This window comes from Pleurodeles waltl, chromosome 10 (assembly GCF_031143425.1).
Source record: "Pleurodeles waltl isolate 20211129_DDA chromosome 10, aPleWal1.hap1.20221129, whole genome shotgun sequence".
NCBI lineage: Eukaryota > Metazoa > Chordata > Amphibia > Caudata > Salamandridae > Pleurodeles > Pleurodeles waltl.
Window position 1 is genome coordinate 478,268,934 of NC_090449.1, and position 20,028 is coordinate 478,288,961.

Sequence of the window (20,028 nt, forward strand, 5' to 3'; positions counted from 1 at the left end):
ATTGCACGTAAGATCTGTGATTAAAACAAACTTGACATCAACACCAGGGCCATGTCATCCATCAGACGTTGATAAGATTAATTTACAGTGCCTGATTACCCTAAACGGTTTCTATAAGAACTTATGACTGGAGATCCTGAAAACACAAAGCTGCCCAAAAGGGTAGCCTTACTTATGCAATCATTCAGTCAGGACATTATGTATGCAGTCACAAATGGCAGGCAGAAACCCCGCAAGCAGTTGTTGCTCCCATACGCCGTAGAAACGCTGACAGGCAATGTTGAAATCATTCGCACTCTAAACAGACTTGGTCATGGGATTTCATACTCACTACTGGAAGAAAATTATACTGCCTTGTGTCTTCAGAAGCCTGCTGCTAACTTAAATCAGCAAATTATTTTTCCAGCTGACATTCAGCCTCATGTCTTCACTAACTTAGCATGGGATAACATTGATAGGCTAGAAGAGACTCTTACTGGGATGGGTATAACTCATAGAGTCAACTATAGCTGTGAAGCCCAAGTTGTTTGGGCCACAACCTATTAAAGCTCCTCTGCTAAGCACTCAGAAACAAAAGCAAAGACCATTGAATACCACAAGTACTGAAGAATTGTTCGTGTATGTTTCTGGTGAACAAGTTGGGCCTTTCCATTGATGACAATTACCAAAGTCATACCGGAAAGTGTTGCCCAATTGAAGCTTGCACAAAATAAGAACATAATCTGGGTTGTTACAAGGCAAGAAGCGATCCTCGCCCATTTGGACAGGATTTAACATCAGTACTAGAGACCTAGTTAGGATTCGAATGGGTACTTGCCCAACATTAATGTCCCTGCAACTGAGTTGGCAACTGTTTCTGAAATTTTAAAAACACTCAGAGCTGATAAGGGCAAACATTGTAATGGTCATGGATCAAGCTCTCTATGTAAAAGCAACTCAGATCATGTGGAAGCATAAAGCAACGTACAACAGAATCATTCTTCGAATGGATACCTTTCACACTATTGGCAATGTCATGTCCATTCTTGGAAAATGCTTTCAAGACGTTGGCCTTTACGAACGTTGCATTGACGCAGACATGATAGCAGAAGGATCAATATCATCAGTACTAGAAGTGTGTATGTACAGTCGTGCAGTTCAAGTACACAAGTGCGTGCATGAAGCTTTGTTGAGACTGGCTTAGTTGGAATTTATCCCTTGGGTGGAGAAGAATTACAAAGAGAACATTCAGACAGTCTACTCCTTAAAACAGCTTTGGGATGTATTCCTGGAAATCTTTGTCATGACAATGGAGATCTCTCTGCATTTTGGATGTCGTATGTGGCTATTCTGGAAAATGTCTTGCTAGCTCTGCTGCGTGCTGCTCCAGAAGGAAATTAGCATTTACATCCTACCGCCATACGCTCTATGGTCCCATGGTGTTTTGCGAATGACAAGATGAACTACGCTAGATATCTTTCTGTACACTATGCTGAAATGACATTACTTGCAGTGAATCTTCCAGAGATACACCACAACTTCATCAAAACATGCTTTTCAGTTCAACTGTCAGATGTTAAACTGTTTGGATGAATTCCGGTCGATCAAGCGATAGAGGTAACAGTCAGCAAAGACATACAGACAGAGGTCCCATCAGGGCACAGATGCAGCCTGATTCTCAATCAAGACCCAGCCCTTTCTCGCCCTCGCTTTCTGAAATTGATTGACTAAAAGACAGCACTAAGTACAGTTCATCTCAGCCTCAGGGTTCAAATAACTGGGATAAAAAGCACTCTATAGTCAGAAATAAAAAAACTCATGCAATAGGGCAAGGTAAGCCCGAGGTTGAACAAACCCCCACTGCAGATACCAGAGACCCTACACCAATTTCTACACTTGCCCAGCTAGATCCTTCTAAGACGGAAACTAGCATCTGGCCTTCCCCCTGTGCCCGGAGTTCTGAAATCTGTATTGGGGGTGCTAATAAGGAGCGCAAGGCGTTTGAGACTAACCTAACCATAGATTTAGTAGTCCTCAGTAAACTTGGATATCCACCACTATCTCAGACACCCGAACTGCACACGTCATCCCCCGATCTAGACGGGGCAAGAAATATTTTGGGAAATACTGTAGTGGGAAACCCAAATACGGCTGGTATAGACACAACTGAAAAGGGTATAAAACTTCCCCACGGTATTCCATTTGCAAGAGAGAACCCTACGGTTGAAGCTCCCCAAGACATAATCGATGGCCTAGACACCATCCTTAGCTGGAATATTGCAGGGTTGGAGAATAAAATGAACAACCCTGAATGGGGCAAATTCATAGACAAACATAAAATATGCCTTTTCCAAGAAACATGGGCACTGGAGCCCAAATACAGAATTGGCTACAAAAGTTACTGGGTCCCAGCAACTAAGGTGAATTCAGAGAGACCCTCAGGTGGGCTACTTATATGGCTCAGTTGTTCCTTCAAATGTCGGATTGAAACAATTGACTTGGGCTGCCCTGATTTAATGGGGTTATCAATACCATCCCTTAGCGAGAAACCACTTCTAATAATTAATATCTATAACAGGAGCCTGGGCAGTAAATATGAGTCCGACACATTGACTATTTTGGACAGCTTTCTTTCTTGTAAATCACCTTCCCACTTTATTCTTATTGCTGGAGATTTTAATGTCACTTTTGAACCCTACTCGCTGGCCCAGGAACTATATAAAGATGAAGACGCCTACTGGGGTATCCCTCAACTGGTATCTAGCAAAAGACCAAAAACAAATAGATTAACACATCAGGTTGTGGATATTACACTGGCACATGGCTTGCGGGCTTGCAATGGGCGTTCCCGCTCGGATCCCAATCTTCACCCTACATTCAGGCGCGGGACACAGAAGAGCCAGATAGACTATATTTTGCTTGATATCCGCCTGTGGGGCTATATGGTTGACATGAACATTGTAGAACATGAGGAAAGTGATCACGAACCATTGATTTTATTTCTTAGGAACCTATTACCCCTACTTGAAGTCTCTTGTTCCAAGACCCACGAACAACTGCTTGTATTGTCCAACAATAGATGAAATGTTAGATGGGAATCCCTGAGCACCGACATAGCCACCTTGGTATCTGTGTTCAGGCAACTGGCTGATCACATGGATCGTATATCTCAGCCTTTAGAAGACAGTGGTGTGCTTATAGCAGCCCACACGCAATTTTTTAACTCTCTAAAAAATCTTTTCACTAAAGAGTCTGCAAAAGAAGTTAAAAAGAAGTGTAACGCAAGGTGGTTCAACGCTGCATGTAGGGAAGCACAACACAAACTCCTGAGAGCTTTAAGAGGAGGCCAATCAGACCATATAAGGGAAGCCAGGAAAGATTACAGACAGGAACAAAGTAGAGCCCGTAGGACATGGGATGAATCTAGATGGGTTTCCCTCCTGGAGTCTGCTAAAATAAACGACACCTCGAAATTTTTGAAAATAGTGGCTGATGCCAGCGAAGAATCCAATTGTTCGCCCGGTGCTTCAATACTCCCTGTAGAGTGGACAGATCACTTTTCCTGATTATATTCTGGGATTACTGGTGTTACTTCTAGGGAACTGACCCATACCATGATTACTGAGAGTCCCAAAATTGAATTTACCCTGGCAGAAACCAAGGCTGCGATCGCGTCACTGAAATGGGGAAAGGCCCCCGGCCTTGATAAAATACCTGGCGATTTATATAAGACAAACCCAGATATATGGGCCCCATATCTGAACCTCATTTCCAATGCGGTAACTGCAGGAGCACCTGTCCCGAGCTCCTGGATGGGAGCAGAGATAGTCCCCATCTTTAAGAAAGGTAACCCCTCTAACCCTGTTAACTACCGTCCAATCTCCTTACTTGACAACTTCCAAAAACTTTTTGCTAAGCAAATTTTGTCTCGTTTAGAAGAATGGATTCTGGAAACTAATGCCATTTCTGATTTGCAAGCAGGGTTTAGGCCCGCAGTTAGTACCATAGATCAGGTGCTAAGATTTTTAACATTAAAATGGAAGACTGTAGAAGTAGGCGGAGGTAACCTTTTCGTAGTTTTTATCGACCTTAGAGCCGTGTTTGATTTGGTCCCCAGAAATCAGCTATGGCTGACACTAGCTAATATGGGTGTCCCACATGGCCTCCTGAAACTCATTATCCGACTACATGAGAATACTTATGCTCAAATCAGGAGTGGCAAGAATGGTGACCTAACAGAAGCAGTGGCTATTGAGAGGGGAGTCAGGCAGGGGTGTGTTTTGGCCCCCACCCTTTTTCTTCTATACATAAATAATTGTATTAAGTATTTAGCAAACTGCACTAATGATTCCCCAAAGCTGGCCGGGACCAAAGTACCATGCCTACTTTATGCAGATGACACTATCCTTTTGTCTAAATCATCCATGGGAATTCAGAATCTGGTCAACCAGTTCGGTGTTTTTTGCAGAGATCACGGGTTAGACATAAATCTTAAGAAAACTAAACTCATGATATACAGTGCCCCGAATAAGAAGCTTAGAGCAAACATTAGGATGGATTCAATTCATTTGGAGAGGGTAATGGAATACGATTATTTGGGTATTAGACTATCTGATAAGGGCAGCTGGGATCCAGCTATAAGGAAAGGGGCACTAACAATTAGCCAAAGATGTGGAGTGATAGGACGTAAGGCTAGCACTGCAATAAGTCCCCCTCTGACCCTCATCTCTGAAATCTACAAAGACCAAATTCGTGCCGCGGCCTTATATGGAGCGGAACTTTGGGGATTTCACAGACAATTGGACACTCTTCAAATTAAAGAAAATAATTTCCTCAGACACATATCCAGACTGGGGAAGGGCACGCCAATGCTCCCCCTAAGACTGGACCTGGGTCTAAATAGTATTAAGGACACAGCATACCTAAGACCACTTCTGTACTGGGTCAGATTATGGAAAACGGAGGAACTCGAACCCTTCAGATTAGCAGTTAAAGAACTTTTGCCACCTTGCTATGGATGGGAAAAAGTACGGTGGCTTAGGGAGATGAGGGTGGCTTGGGTTAAACTGAACCTAGCCCAGTATTGGGAGAATCCCGAGATGATCCCTGGTAATGCTAAACGCCTGATCAAAGACCGTTATTGGGAAAAGATCCATGAGGAATCTCTCGGCTCAATTGGGTTGGGTCGGTTGACAGCAGAGTTCCTGCTGGTTAAGCATGAACCTCTGCCTGAAAGCTTCCTGGATCTCCCTATGCCAGCCCGTGCTCGTTCCTTATTACTCCAGTTCAGATACGGAACATTGGCAGTCAACAGCTTCACAGCTTGCTGGTCAACCAATAGTTCTTTATCTGACAAATGCATAAACTGCCATCTATGCAAGGAAACTTCTGAGCATGTCCTATTTTTCTGTCCTCTGTACAAATGCCCTCGTGGGAAGTGGATTATCCCTCTGTGTAAAACACTGCCATCACAAAACCGAAACAGTGTATATAGAATATGCAAATATGACACTTCCATGCTGATAGTGAGCTCTGTTTCCAAATATTTGGCGGCAGCATGGAAAATCTGCAGTAGGATTACTACAGATCTTAACCCATCGGTCGAAGAACGGTCTAGAAGTTAGCAAACTAGCACCCTGTCATATTAATCTGGAATTTTAAATAAAATGATTAGTATGACCTAAAGACTGTAGCCCCACGCATGATGGCTAGTGGGTTACCCCAATTGAAGCGACTCATAGTTCCTCACCACATATAATTTTATAAACCGCAAGTTGCAATTTATCTGATCAACTTATTTAATAGAACTGAGTAACTTATGGCATTATTTTCCATTGGTTGACCTCTAGCCTTTCCCAATAGGAGCTACTATATGCAGTTTTTATGCCTTATTTTATACACAAACCTGTTTTAGAATGATTTTCATGTTTTTAACAATTGGTTAGCATTATTTTAGCACTTAGCCTTTTGCATAGGGTAAGATCCAGAGATTATTTTGAGAGTCTTGTCTTAATTATTTTTGAAACTTTTTATGTAATTTTATGAATTTTTTCTTTCTGTATTAACTGCCTAATGTTTTCTATACTAAGTGATGGCTCATGGCTTTTATTTTTTTTGTATGTATGATCACTTCTAACTTTTCAAATGGTCCAAATCTGGACCGAATAAACTATTGATTGATTGACATACAGACTCCGGGTGGTACAACAAAAATATATGATGGCTGAACACAGAAGTGCCTTTTTGGGTCAAATAAGGGAAATGGTTCTTAACGACAGACCAAATCTTACTTACGCAGACCTACATAAGTCACAAATTGAAAAAGACAAAGATACTGTTACGAGACCTGTAAGTCTGGTTCAAAGCTGATAAACCCATTTGGTGGGCCACATGATCTCATTAGTCTCTCCACAGCAAACAAAAGGCATCTCAAGGCATAGTATGCGACATAATGAAGTTGCATGAAATAGAGGAACAGTTAAACAGTGAAAGATATGCATATAATCTATATCAAAATATGAGTAATAGAATGACGTTTTATTATTTTTTTAAGGACTATATAGTTATTATTACAATTCATAATCATATTTCGTTTTAAATTATATTGAATTTGACGAATCTAGTGAAATTATATTTACTTTTCCACATATTATGATGAATTTGTCTGCTATTTATCAAAATATGAAAACCATTATTTTTTTCAGCTATGGTTGCTAATCCTGTAATATCAGACAAAAGGCAAAGAGTGATGACTTGCTAACACATACTTTTCTGCAAGAAAATCATGTTAGAACTCAGGCCCCCAAGTGGTACCAGTGGCTAAAAACTTGGGGTCTTTTACTCATGACCTAATGAGAGAGGCCTTGCAATAGCGAAAAACAAATGTAGAGTTTTTCACTACCAGAACATTTAAAACTTAAACGTACATTCCCTGCTTTTTAATTACATTGCACCCTGCCCTCTGGGCTGTCCAGGACCTAGCCTAGGGGTAGATGTTTTTAAAATGAAGGTTTGATTCTGGCAGAATGTTTATTCTGCCAGGTCGAACTGGCAGTGTAAAAGTGCACACACACAGGATGCAATGGCAGGCCTGAGACATGTTTGAAGGGCTACTTAATTGGGTGGCACAATCAGTGCTATAGACGCACCAGTAGCATTTAATGTACATGCCCTGGCACATATAGTGCCAATTTACTAGGTACTTACAAGTGAATTGAATATTCCAATGGGTTTAAGTCACTCTAACATCTTTAGAGAATAGAGCAGAAGCACTGTAGCACTGGTTAGGAGTGGTAAAGTAAACAGAGTCCTAAGGTCAACAAAAACAAATTCAGCAAAAATGAAAGAGAGAATGCAAAATCTCTGGGAATGACCCAGCATAAAGGGCCAAGTCCAACACCCTCTCTCCCTGCCGGGCCTCATCACTGTCTTGAAGATGATCTTCTTTAATGATCTGGATAAAATGCAAACTCATTTTGGCACTCATCATGCCGTAGGGTGGTTCTGTCCAAACTACAGCTGCCACCCAAAGGTGGTGGCCCCTGATTTTGAGCTTTACTACCTGGCGGCCAAGCTGCAGTGGCCGGCTCAATTGAAAGCAAGGTTTAGCCAAGATGGCACAGGTTCCCTAACCCACCTGCTGACGTGGGAACAATGACTGAGGACACTGACTCCTGTAACCTGGTCCAAATAATGCTGTTGCACACCGACTGCGTCCCAGCCCCCCTAGGCAGTTGAGGGGATGGATGCAGGTGAGATCTGGCCAAGGACACTACGTCCTGTGCTGAAGACTGAATAATGAGCCTAGCTGAACACGCAATATTGCCATGTTAATCTGAGTTTTTGCCTTGTTAAATACACACTCTTGATAAAATACGTTTAAAAATAAGTTTAAAAAGTTCAGTAGATTCAACAGAATAGTCATATTTGACAAATACTGCAAAGTGTAATGGAATGGACTGATTTCAGCCAGTGCTTAATTTGAGACAGTGGGTTTCTGGTGCTCAGCCCTACCACTTAATTGTCAACACCAGCACTTATGGCAGTGTTTCATGTGGTGGCACTGTTTGTCTGCTTTAGAGATGAACATACAACCGATTTTATTAATTCAATGCACATTAAAAATAATGGGTACCTGCTGCGAAAACCATTCTAATAGCTTTGGAGGCCTGGAAACGTCTGAAGTGTCATACTTGTAGGAGTGTGATGGTTAGTAGTTATGTTGGTACTGTCATCAGCAGTGCTTTTAGGGGCAATAGACGGTGCAAGCTGCAAAGGCCTCCTAGAGAGGGCCCTGACACTTATTATTTTACAAATTAAGCACTGTTCTACGATACGATGTTCAACAGTTTTGACTGATTCAAAAGCCAGTGCTAAATCCATAAAAGCAAGACCTACTTCTCCTTATTTTGTCTTCATACTTTTTGCAGTAATGGCAGAAAGGTTCAAACCTTTTCGCTCCTGTCTCACTCTTTCTTAAACCCAAATAGCACATCAAATTACTTAGCCTTTTCTTTGGCCCAGCTCCATTATCTTCCTAGAAGTAATCTGCCCAATAATTTAACAGAGTAGTTTATACGTAAGATAGTAGATAAAATGCTGAATGAATCACCTCTCTCCCCTTCTTGAAAATAGTACAATAATGGACTGAAGGGAAGATTGGGGCAGAAAGAGCTCACTAAATGTAACACTCAGATCTCGAGTTAGCATGGGACAAAAGATGTCCGAACCATGTTTAAATAGGTCCAGTGAAACCGTGGCAACCCCTCTAAAAAACCAAGCAATCTGCAATGCATATATTTTCTGGCATCACCAGTGAACAAATGATGAGCTAATAGCATGGGCTTACAATTGCTTTATAGCTGTTTACCAAATAAGCTGGGAAAATCACTTATTGTGGTTGTTCAAGTCACCTAACCTGGATGGTTGCTAGTACAAATTATAAAATATCTCTAGAGTCATTAGGCTCTAAATCTGACCAAGGATTAGCACTGAATTCAGACCTTCTCAGGAGCCTAGTCTCTCTATATTCTTTTCTGTGCAGTGGTGCCTCATTTAAGTGTCTAGAGCTCTTAGTCAGAGCTTGTTTTAAGTTAATAAAATGGCATTCATTATAAACACAGACACTGTCAGCATTAATGTGATCCTGACTCGGTGTGGTTGGTGGGCAGTAGCGAAAATAACATTCTGATAAGAGCAACAATTGGAATTCTGTCTAAGGAATCACCTACAAAGCTAAGAGCATTGATGAATTACCTAGGGATGAAAAGCACTCAAAGGTTCTTTGATTCTCTGTTTCAGTTTCCAATAATTTGTTAGATCTCATCCCTTCATTCATTAAAATGTTCTAATTCTTCATCTTTTTTATGAATGGTAATTCTTCTAAACCCTTCAAGACCCGTTCTTCATGTGATAAACAGTTTTATTTATTACCTAGGAAGAGAATGTGGATTTTGGTCAGACCTAACAGTATTGCAATAGTTCTTTTTTTGTGTTTGAGGTAGTTGTTCAACTTTTACATGAATTTGAATAATTAAACATTGGTATCATGGCAATTCGTATAGGAGTGGCAGGAAATCAAGTCCCCTTCTGTTACGCTTTGTTTCAATATCGGTTATTTGTTGTGTCAGAATGGTTAATGTTAAACTTTGTTCTGACTCCTTAATGCCCAGTTGTCTTTCCCTTCCTTTACACTCTTGTTTTTTCTTTCCCCAGATAATATAGCTTCTTAGAAAAGGTTGCATGGTTTTTTTTGTTTAGAAATGTACTAGTTGTCTTCTGAACTCAGTTTGTACCTTGCGTGCTTTCATTTTACTCGTCTTTGTTGCTGCTGGAGTCGTTTGAGGTTTGTTCCTGTCTTGTCAACGCACTTATTTTTTTTTTTTTGTTTTTTTATAAATAATAATATCCTTTCCATTTTATCTGTCAGTTTCTCAAGGCATGTGGATAGTTACTCTGTCTCACTTTGTCTTTGCTGTTGAGTCTTAAGTATTTGTGTCTGTAGGTTTAATTGAATTAAAGATTGTGACAATTGTTTTATGGCAATATTATAAGTTCAAACAAAAATGTATGGAGTAGTTGATGCCATTCCTTAACACATAGGGCCTGATTATGACCTTGGTGGATGGGATACTCCGTCACAAACATGATGTATAACCCGCCTGCCGTTTTATAAGTTCCACAGGATATAATGGGGCTTATAATTTGGCGGACGGGATATTAGTTGTGTTTGTGACGGAGTATCCCATCTGCCAAGGCTGTAATCAGGCCCATTGTCTTGATTTTTTTTTAAGAGACTCTTAGCTCTATCGTCGGATGTAACCCAATCTGGATTCTTTGAACTTTAAAATATTGTGGAAGTTAAATTGCATGTCATTATTTAGTTATTTAGGGACAAAATAATATTAAAGCTATTTCAAATTCTGTTCTGCTTTAGGTTCAAAGGTTTACACCATGTTTTAATTGTTTTAGACATAAATGTCCTAGATTTAAAACATTTGATGAGGGTTTCTGTACTTAAAAGCTTATAAAGTTAGGAGAAGAATAATGAAAATATAGGAAGACAAGAATAAACGGTTATGGCAATTGTGCTTGCTTGCTGCTGGAATATATATGAAATAATGAAAACAAGAATTATACATTTTTTGCAAAAGTGTCCTTATTAAAATGTGCACACCTTAGTCCTCATTTCATTTATTGATACAATCCATACATTCTAACCTGAGTTATGGGTGGATAATACACTAGGTAGCGCTCTGAAGAGAAAGCATAAAGAAAAAATTCATTTGAAAGAATTGTGAAATCTCATAACAATGGTGCACCTAGCCATATCTGACAACTATTGGTTTCCTAAGGATGGTAACTCCAGTATACATCCACTGGAAAACCAGCAGTAGTAATCAAAGCCTTTTGGGGAATAGTACTGTTATTAACAGATAAGATATTTCATTTTGTAGGTGGTGCTTCTTCCTCTTTCATTAGTAATTACTTGCATCTTTGATTGTTGACCATTTATTGCTAAAGATAATAATTTGGAGTACTGATCTTTGGCATTGTGCTTTCACACACTAATCACAGTTGGGAGTATGCCAAATGTATTCTAGGTGTGGCATCTCTTCTTTGCGATGGTAACTACAGTTGTTTTTTGTCTCACAGGTCATCCGAGGACTTGGTGCTGGTGCTCGAGTATTCGAGTATATGATGCAGGAACCTCAGATCCCAATAGCAGGAGGTGCAAGGATTCCCACCCATTCTCTTATGGGCCAAGTTTCATTTAAGAATGTCACATTCAGGTTTGTAACATCATCACATGTCCCAAACATCTCTTCATATAGAAATCATACGAACACTAAAAGCCCATCACCCAAGGCCCCTGTGAGAACATCTATGCCCTTAGTTAAAAATCTTGATTGGGAAACCCATTACCCTTTAACCCTGGGATCTATTGAGATTTTGATCACCAGTTGATATAGGCTTAGCCTTCTCTAGGTCAGGCCCACCACCAAATCTGACTGAAATAATTCTGTACAAGAATGGAAACGTTTTTGAATCAGATGAACCTCTTGTTTTCCTTTAATAACCCAGTGAGGAAAAAGTGCCTCTTCTGTCACATAAACAAATATTTCACTTGATCACAGGAAAGAAAGCAAAACATGCAAAAGCCTTTGTGATTCTCTGTTGATCCCTGCTACACAGTCAAAGAGATGAAATCTCAGACTGTCTGGTATCAGTCTCCGGTGCAGGATCAAATCTTTCCTTATACAACATCAGCTCTAACAACATGAGCCTGTTCCTCGTGCGTTAACTGGGTCAACATCCTACTTTCACATTATTACCCTTGGTGACTTACTTTCAGGCAGAATGGTCATCAAGTAATTGACGCTTTCTGTGCAGCCCCGTTATTGAAAAGCTGCAATAGAAGCTTAAATGCAATTCTCCCAAGCAAGGAGAGTAACTGGCAGGCAGATTTTCATCCCAGAGAGGGCACTCATTACAGCTAATACACCTGTGCCACAGGTCTTAAGTCATAGTTTATAAGGCAACATGGTGAGCATGGTTGGGGCTGCCTGCTAGCTTTTGAACAAACCTGTCATCAGATATTCATCACACGTGCCTTCAGTTAAGTTGAGAGACAATGCATAATGCATACCTTTAGACCATTTGGACTGCCCTCTTAACTAGTTTATTGATGATTCCCATTATCTCTCCCTGAGTAGAATGAAGATTGGTTCTCTTGTCTTACCTTTTCTGTCCTTGACTTGGGAGATAACTGTTTGATGTGGAGTTGTCTTCCAGGCAATCCTCATCAATAGTTATAAGCACAGAATTGTCCACCCCATGTGGGGGATACATATGCAGTTTTTGCATATGACTAGCAAATATCACACTCAAACGTTTTTTCAGCAATGAAAAAATAAATGGAATGCAGGACAATGCTAGCCGGTGGGCTACACAGGCAACTTTTAAAAAACTGGCACTCTGCCTTTCAGAGCCTCATCTTTCCGCCTGTGTCTCATCATGCCCCAGAGGAATCAGTTAGGTCAGTTCATTTTTCCGGTTCTTGCCAATACGAAGCTGGAGCACTGAGCTCAGCCTTTTTTTGCTTTTTGTTTTCAACAATCCTTTGAAACCTGATTTAATCCATCTCACTTGGCGACCCTTAGGACAAGAACTGTTTTCTGACTAGAATCTTCTATTTTCCAATCAGAAAGCCTTCACTTTTTCTGAAGTGCCCTGCTTGTGGCAGGAAAATCCCATTCAGACCCATGTGACCTCTGTATTATATGGCTGCTAGTGGATCCCCTCTCTAAAGACTACAGACAAAGAAAAAAAAGTGTCCCAATGGATCCTGAAAGACAGGCAGATCTGGCTGCATATCTTGCAGCAGAGACTTCAGGAAGCAGCTTTAGGACTTTCCCAGGGGTACAAAGAGCTTTCACCATCTACCTCAACGCCCTCTTCACGCTTGAGCGACTACCCAAGAGGTAGATATAAGTAGCGTAGAAGAAAATATAGAAGACAGCTTTCCTGTTTGAAGTCCAGACCAGGTACTGTGTCAGCATGCTGTTGAGACATGTAATACCCATGAATTTGAAACATCCTTCAACGTTGATCACCTTTGAGATCGGTATCCCATCTCTCGACATCAACACCTAAGGAACCCTGTCCATCAACTTCAAGACCACCAGCATCAGAGCCAAGACCACCTTCCTGATATGCTTCGGCATTGAGGCTTTCACTAGATTGGCTCTGTCACTTCTAAATGAGTGCCTTTGGATCAGTTATTCTGAGTAATTCTAAAATGTACTCTCCCACGAAAGACAGACCTGTGTTCAGAGTGACCTTCCACACGGAGAACAATTTCTCCATGTTTTCCACCAGCACCATCTGCTACTCTACTACTTTTAACATCACTACAGGATGGAAATAATTTGTGGTCCCTCTAGTAACAGCCGTGCCTCCTCAGCCTGCACTTAAGGAGACTCTATTCTTAAGGTGAATATCAAGCACTAGACTTAGATCTTTGTAGGAGGTTTCATTCTCCTTCGAAGTGCTCAAGACACCATTATTTTGAAATGGTGGTATTAGTGGTATTCATGATTGCACCTCTACGAAAGTAGCACACATGTAAACAAGCAAGCGAGTAGTTAGAATGCAGAAAATATGGGTGGTGCTGAATGGTGAAATTATGCCCACCTTCCAGAAGGCATAAGAGTGTACCAAGGGCCTTACACTGTGCTAACTTATAAAACAAGAAAACACCACAGTGCTCTAAGTCAGTCAATAGAAATAACAGAGTTTCCAAATGAGAAACAGAGCGAGTTCTTTATTGCCTGGTGAAAAAGTCCATTCATTCAAAATCCAAACGTGAATATAACGACAGCAAATGTGTTTTTCGTCACACATGTGACTTTCTCTAGGCTAAAAAATATGTTGATAAAGTCCGTGTGTCTAACACCGTAGGGAAGTTCAAAGAGGTCAGGCAAGCAATATTGATTATAACAAAGGACCTTGATAAGTCCCAACCTGAGTCAAAGCAACTTGGAGTTGGCCACAGCGTTTAAACTACAGAACTTATCAAGGTCCTTCATTATAATCAATATTGTTTGCCTGGACCCAACAACATTTCTGTGACTCATTCGGTTCTTTCATAAGTATTCTCCTGGTAGCCCTATTACTCTTTTTGGGCTCTTTTGGCCATCCTAGTGTGACTGACTCTCCTTTATGTACCTTTGAACTTCATTTAATCACTACAGTTTTCTTATTTTGTACACTCAGTACACCATAGTGAGAAATCAAGTTCTCACAGGACTTCTAGAAGACGTTGCCACAGCCCTTCATGATTATTTTATACACCGGACCATTCCTCCATCAGAATCTACTTTCCAATGTAGACTGACTTTTTACCAGCAAGAATTTCACCTGTGGATGTCAATAATACATTTAATGAGGTATTAATAAGGAGAGCAGCAAAACTTAACATTGCTATACTCACGCCTACATGACGTCAATTATATTTGACACACTGTATCACAAGGCATCGTTTAGGCCTTTATTGACTTTAGTCCTTGGTCTTTTAGAGCCAGCAATGCAGTTTTTGCCTCACTGGCATCTGCAAAATGTCCTCCAACCAGACTGCAGAAGACATATAAAGCACTGGACTGGGATCCTTTCATCTTTAGAACATATGCGCCTCCTGATTTTCTCATTTCTACAGCGTGGAAATTGTGTGGCCATGCTCCTTCCACCATTCCTCTAGGTGACGTTATAACCCTATAACAGGAAGTACTTTCCTTAGAAGTTTCAAAGACCTTCTATGGTATCCACAATATCATCAGCAGTATCCTTGGCAGCCTCTCCACCAGGAAATACCTTTTGTAGTCAAAGGAGGCCAGCAGAAATTAGCAATCACAGGAAACTTCCGAAAGCAGTGTCTTACTTCACTCCTCTCCTTTAGTCAGTCCAGTTCGGGGCAAGTATTACAAATCATCTACAAGAGTGGCACAATAAAACAAGAGAAAAATGGGACTTGAATACTGTTCAGAATGGATATTCACTCAAGTTCAAGTCTTACACCTACTGTACCACCAGGAAAATCTCCTAACGTTATCAGGATTTGCTTTAAAGGGCAGTGAATACCTTACTAACCATGCCTGTGCTTAGCGGAAGTTAATTTCCATAAAAAAGGATAGGGATTTAGCCCTGTTCTTTTTGATGCAAAAGAAAGGACTGAAGGAGGAATTCAGACCCAGACCTGATCTAAGGTTAACAAAAAAAAGCATAAAGGTTCAGAATATTGGCATTACACCAGATTTACCCCCTGTTACATCAAGGGAAATGGATGCAAGGCAGAAAAGACCATTCATCCATTCACAGACAGGGAAAATGTTGAGACGGTTACCTCTGCCAAAACCCTCAGAGGCTCTGCCTCAGAAAAGGTAACCTAAATTTAAGAAGGAGCTTGCTTTGGGGAGCCCCCCTTCAGCTCCCAAGCTCAAAAACATAGGGACAGAGGCACCCTTCCTCTCCTCTACACTCCACCTCCTTCTCCTCCACTACCCTCTCCTCCATCTCCAACACCTACCTCAACACTCACCAAAAGGATCTCCGCATTCGTCATATGGACCAGGTAGCCCGGTCTGCCCTGATGATGTTTATGAGGCTCCATTTCATCAGAAGCCCACATGTGAGACCCTTGGGACAGCTATGACATCAGCAACCCTGGGACAGCCAGATTTGGATTATTACCCTGTGAGGGCATTCCCCTGGACGACAACATGGCTTGCCACAAGGTGTTCTAGTGTGTGGCTACTATTCATAAGATGGAAATGCATGTCTTCCATGAGAAAGATGATTTCCAAGTGGAGATACTATTCAAATCGGAAAGAATACTTGAGTTCTTGCCAGTGCTACAGGGCTTGTTAAAATAGGCTCCCAACACCTTTGAGTAGCCAGTAACAGCCAGGGTCGCATCACCATTCTGTCTAGAAAAATTACAATCCCTCTCCTACCGACCTAGTCTACATCAGGCAGCATGTACTACCACACTTCCTAGTTCTACAAACCGCATGCAATGTGCCTGTACTCAGGCCACGTACAATGCACCCTCCTGCCTAAGTTTGACAGCAATAAACTTGATGCTGCTGGGAAGAGGGGGTGGCCGGGGCCACCACCCACTGGATGACAGCCAACTCTCTGGGCCTCTTCTCTAAGTTTGAGTGGTGGGGGCCACCACCCACTGGATGACAGCCAACTCTCTGGGCCTCTTCTCTTGGTATGACAGTTCACAGTGGGAGGAGATTGAAGAACTAGTCAAGCACCTCCCTGAGGAATTCAGGAAGAGGGCGAGAAGATAGTGCTAGAGGGTAAGACTATCTCCAATTCCACTATCTGCTCTGCTCTTGATGCCGCGGACGTGGCTTCCTGGGGGGTTAGTACCAGCGCCCTTATTAGACGCTGTTCCTGGCTCTGTATTTCAGGTTTCAAACTGGAGTTACAACAGCATCTTCTCAACCCATCCTTCAGTGTGGAGCATCCATTCGGATGGCAGGTTGATGAGATGATTGAAAAACAGAAGGATGGCACCAACATTGCCACATCTATGGGTCCCATTCAGACCTCATCCAACAAGGACTGCTTTCGGAGACAACAGGCTAGAGGTGGTTTTAAGGCTGCTTCCTCTGATCCCACCCACTCATAACCACAGGAAGCAACACTTTCCACCAGCAAGCTGCAAAGGGTACCCCAGATATGCCTTGAGAGGAAAGAACAATAAGAGCAGGGGTAGAGGTGGCCCTGGTACGGTAGTCTCCACTTTAAGTACTGACTCAAGGTGCCCCACCCCTAAATCACACAATGCCTTTTGAGAGGAGCGTGCAGCATTTCCTTCCTGGCTGGGAGAAAATCACATCAGACCAATGGGTGTTAGATTTGGTTTGCCATGGGCACTGCCTAGAACTTTTCTCTCCCCCGCCCAGCATCCTACTCTGGACCCACGCTGTCAGCAGGGAACATCTCAGCCTTTTGCAGGAAAAGTACAAAAAACTCCTTCAAAAAGGGGTCATAGAACCCGTGCCTCCCACCATGGGGCAAGAAAGTTAAAAAAAAATGTCATTCCTTATCTGCAAAAAGAGTAGTACCTCAAGCCGATCTTGATCTCAAACCTCTCAGTCAGTACATACTCTCTGAATATTTTCACATTGTAACTCTGCAGAAGGTCATCCATCTGATACAAACATCTAATTGCAGATTCCTTTCCTCATAATTCTCCCCAGGCGTCAGCCTGAATCTGGAGATTTTTCTTGAGCAGCACCCTTGCGCGCTGTTAAGAGGCGTTGATCAGCTTCGTGTCTGTCGTTGTCATCGTCCACGCCAGATATGATGTTGCGGGTCCTAAATAGGTGCCAACCCAGCACCTTGATGTCAGTTCTTTTCTTGCTGCACTAGCGAGCCCTGATACGAAGAAAGAGCTACCCCTCAGTAATTTTTTGACTGGTCTTATTCAACTTTTTGTTGAACACTCCTAGTGCATCAAGGATGTCTTCTGGTAAGACCAAGTTCAAGCCCCACAGATCCTGTCATCTGGCGATGTCCGTAACGGATCTGCCCCTCATCTGCTTCTGGCTTTTAGGAGTGGTCTGTAAAGCTCCTGGCAGCCCGGCCCTCTGCTCCACATAAGTCCTGATCTTGGTCGAGAGGAAGGTCCCGGGATCGGTTGTGGATCACCCCTCATCGACGTCCCATTCCAAGCCCTCGGGACGATCGGGTAAGTCGAGGCTCAAGAAGAAGCCAAAGAAGAACAAATGTTCTTTGACTTCACCCAATCTGTTGGCCGACGAGACGAGGGATCGGGAGTCTGAGCAACCCCTGCCCAACTCAGATAGCTTTGAGGCCATGCGCCTCCTTTTTGGGCAGTCCGACTCCATTGGAACGCCTTCAGGCCCACAGGGTCAGAAGGGTCCCCCTCTGTTTCAGTGCTGGCGGGTTTGGCCTCAGCTCTGGGGGGACTTCAAGATCTGAACCTGTGTGGGTCACACCACCTTGACCTTCCCCGACACTGGCTCTGATGCTGATGCTCCCAGCGGAGCCTGTGCCCCCATACAGCATCTTCCCCATCCTCATTGCCATCTTCAACATGGAGATGGATCGACATCATGCTACGCGACAGGGGCCTTGCCCCCTATGTAGGATCCTGACCCTTTTTCTTATGGGTTGGGGGACGGTGAGAAATAGGAGGGGTCTCTGGACCCTTTGGAATACCAAAGACACTCCAAGACACTATGGACTGGTGTACGGACCTGGGTGAAGCCAGTGGTCTGGATAGTTCCCTAGACACTGGCATGCTTTCTCTCCCTACTGTGGCTATGGAGGAGGGAGCATCCCACTCAATGGAGGTGCAAAGAGTGCCCGAGGCCCTGGGCCTCAAGCTGCCTCTGGTGGCAGTCAGGACTAACCTCCTGACAGAGGTGCTCCAGCCCAAGGATTCATATTCTGAACCCCTTTTGCCCTTTAATGAAGCCCTTACTGATGTCCTGCTGGGTAACTGGTCCAAACCCAGCACAGGGGCACCTGTGAACAGGACAATTCCCTGCTGCCATTGCCCTCCACCAGGCGACCCGGGGTTCCCCAAGCATGAGAGCTTAGTTATCCAAGCCTCCACTTCCCAAGGCTTTTCACCTTATGCACCCCGGATAGGGAATCCAAGAGGCTGGACACACATGGGAAGAAACGTTTTTCTTCCACCAGCCTGGCATTGCGGTCCATGAACATTGCATGTCTTTTGGGCTGTTACTCCCATACACTGTGGGATATGATTGCGCAAGTGAAGGCACAGGTCCCGGAGGAGGCCCAGGCCATTCTCTCCCACGCAGTTGCTGATGGGAGAGACGCAGCAAAGTTCATGATCTGATGTGGACTGGACACGACCGACTCACTGGGCAGAGCAGTTTAATCGACAGTGGCCTGTAGGTGCCACACCTGGTTGAGGATGTCTGCCTTTTCAGGGGATGTCCCAGCCAATTTTATGGACATGCCCTTTAATGGCACCTGTCTCTTCATAGAGAAAGAAGACTCGGCGCTTGAGCGTTTCAAGGACTCTTGTGCTACAGCCAGGTACCTTGGGCCTCGCAGCAGCACCTTGTCCCCATCAATCTGCTTTTCACCCCTTTCCTGGCTTCAGAAGGAGCGCACTGCCTCATCCGTTTTCCTCCAGCCATTGTGTTGCGCACGCTGCCCAGCCTCTGCATGGCCAAGGGCGTGGGATTCACCATCCTTGTTAATCAGGGAGCCAGCAGACCACTGCCTCCAAATCTTCCTAGTCTGACGATCCCCCACCAGGGACCAGTTGAAGGCATGATCCACCATCACCAGCTCCGCTGGCAATCCATTCCATCAGATGGGTTTTGCAAATAGTACGAATGGCCTTCTCCCTTTCAGACTACCCCTACATCCGTGCCATCATCCTACAATCAGATGACCGAAGATTTATTGGCACTTATCTGGCAGGAGTTTATATCTCTCTTGGCCAAGGGAGACAGAGTCAGGGTTCCAGTGCCAGAAGTAGGTTGTGGTTGTTATTCCCGCTACTTTTTGGTGCCCAGAAAGGACAAGGGCCTCCATCCTATCCTAGACCTCTGGTCCCTCGTCTGTTTCTCAAAAAGGAAAAGATCAAAATGCTCACTCTGGCTCAGGTGTTATCTGCCCTGTACCCACGAGACTGGATAGTAGCGTTGGACCACAGGCGTTACTTGCGGTTCACGGGAGGCCACAAACACTTCCAGTTCACCGTGCTGCCTTTGGCATTACCAGCACCCCTTGGGTGTTCACCAAGGTGATGGCGGTGGTTGCAGCTCATCTGCACAGTTCAGGGGTTTCAGTCTTCCCCTATATCAAGCAACTGGTTGTTGAAGGAGGACTGGTCCCAGGCTGTTGTCTCCCACCTCCAGACTAGGCAGAACTCCTTCATTCACTGGGGTTCACAATAAACGTTCCAAATACACACCTGACACCCTCTCTGGATATTGCAGTTTCTGGATTATCCTCCAGAGTGGT

The 20,028-nt window shown here is 43.2% G+C and overlaps 1 protein-coding gene across 1 annotated transcript in view; it reads left to right on the plus strand.

Moving 5' to 3' along the window:
* Positions 1 to 20,028, plus strand: part of ABCB8 (ATP binding cassette subfamily B member 8) — a 397,400-nt gene that overhangs the window by 290,181 nt on the left and 87,191 nt on the right. The window contains exon 11 of the mRNA XM_069210769.1: positions 11,134 to 11,270. Within this exon, the coding sequence (XP_069066870.1) occupies positions 11,134 to 11,270 (137 nt within the window). The remainder of the gene's footprint in view (positions 1 to 11,133; positions 11,271 to 20,028) is intronic.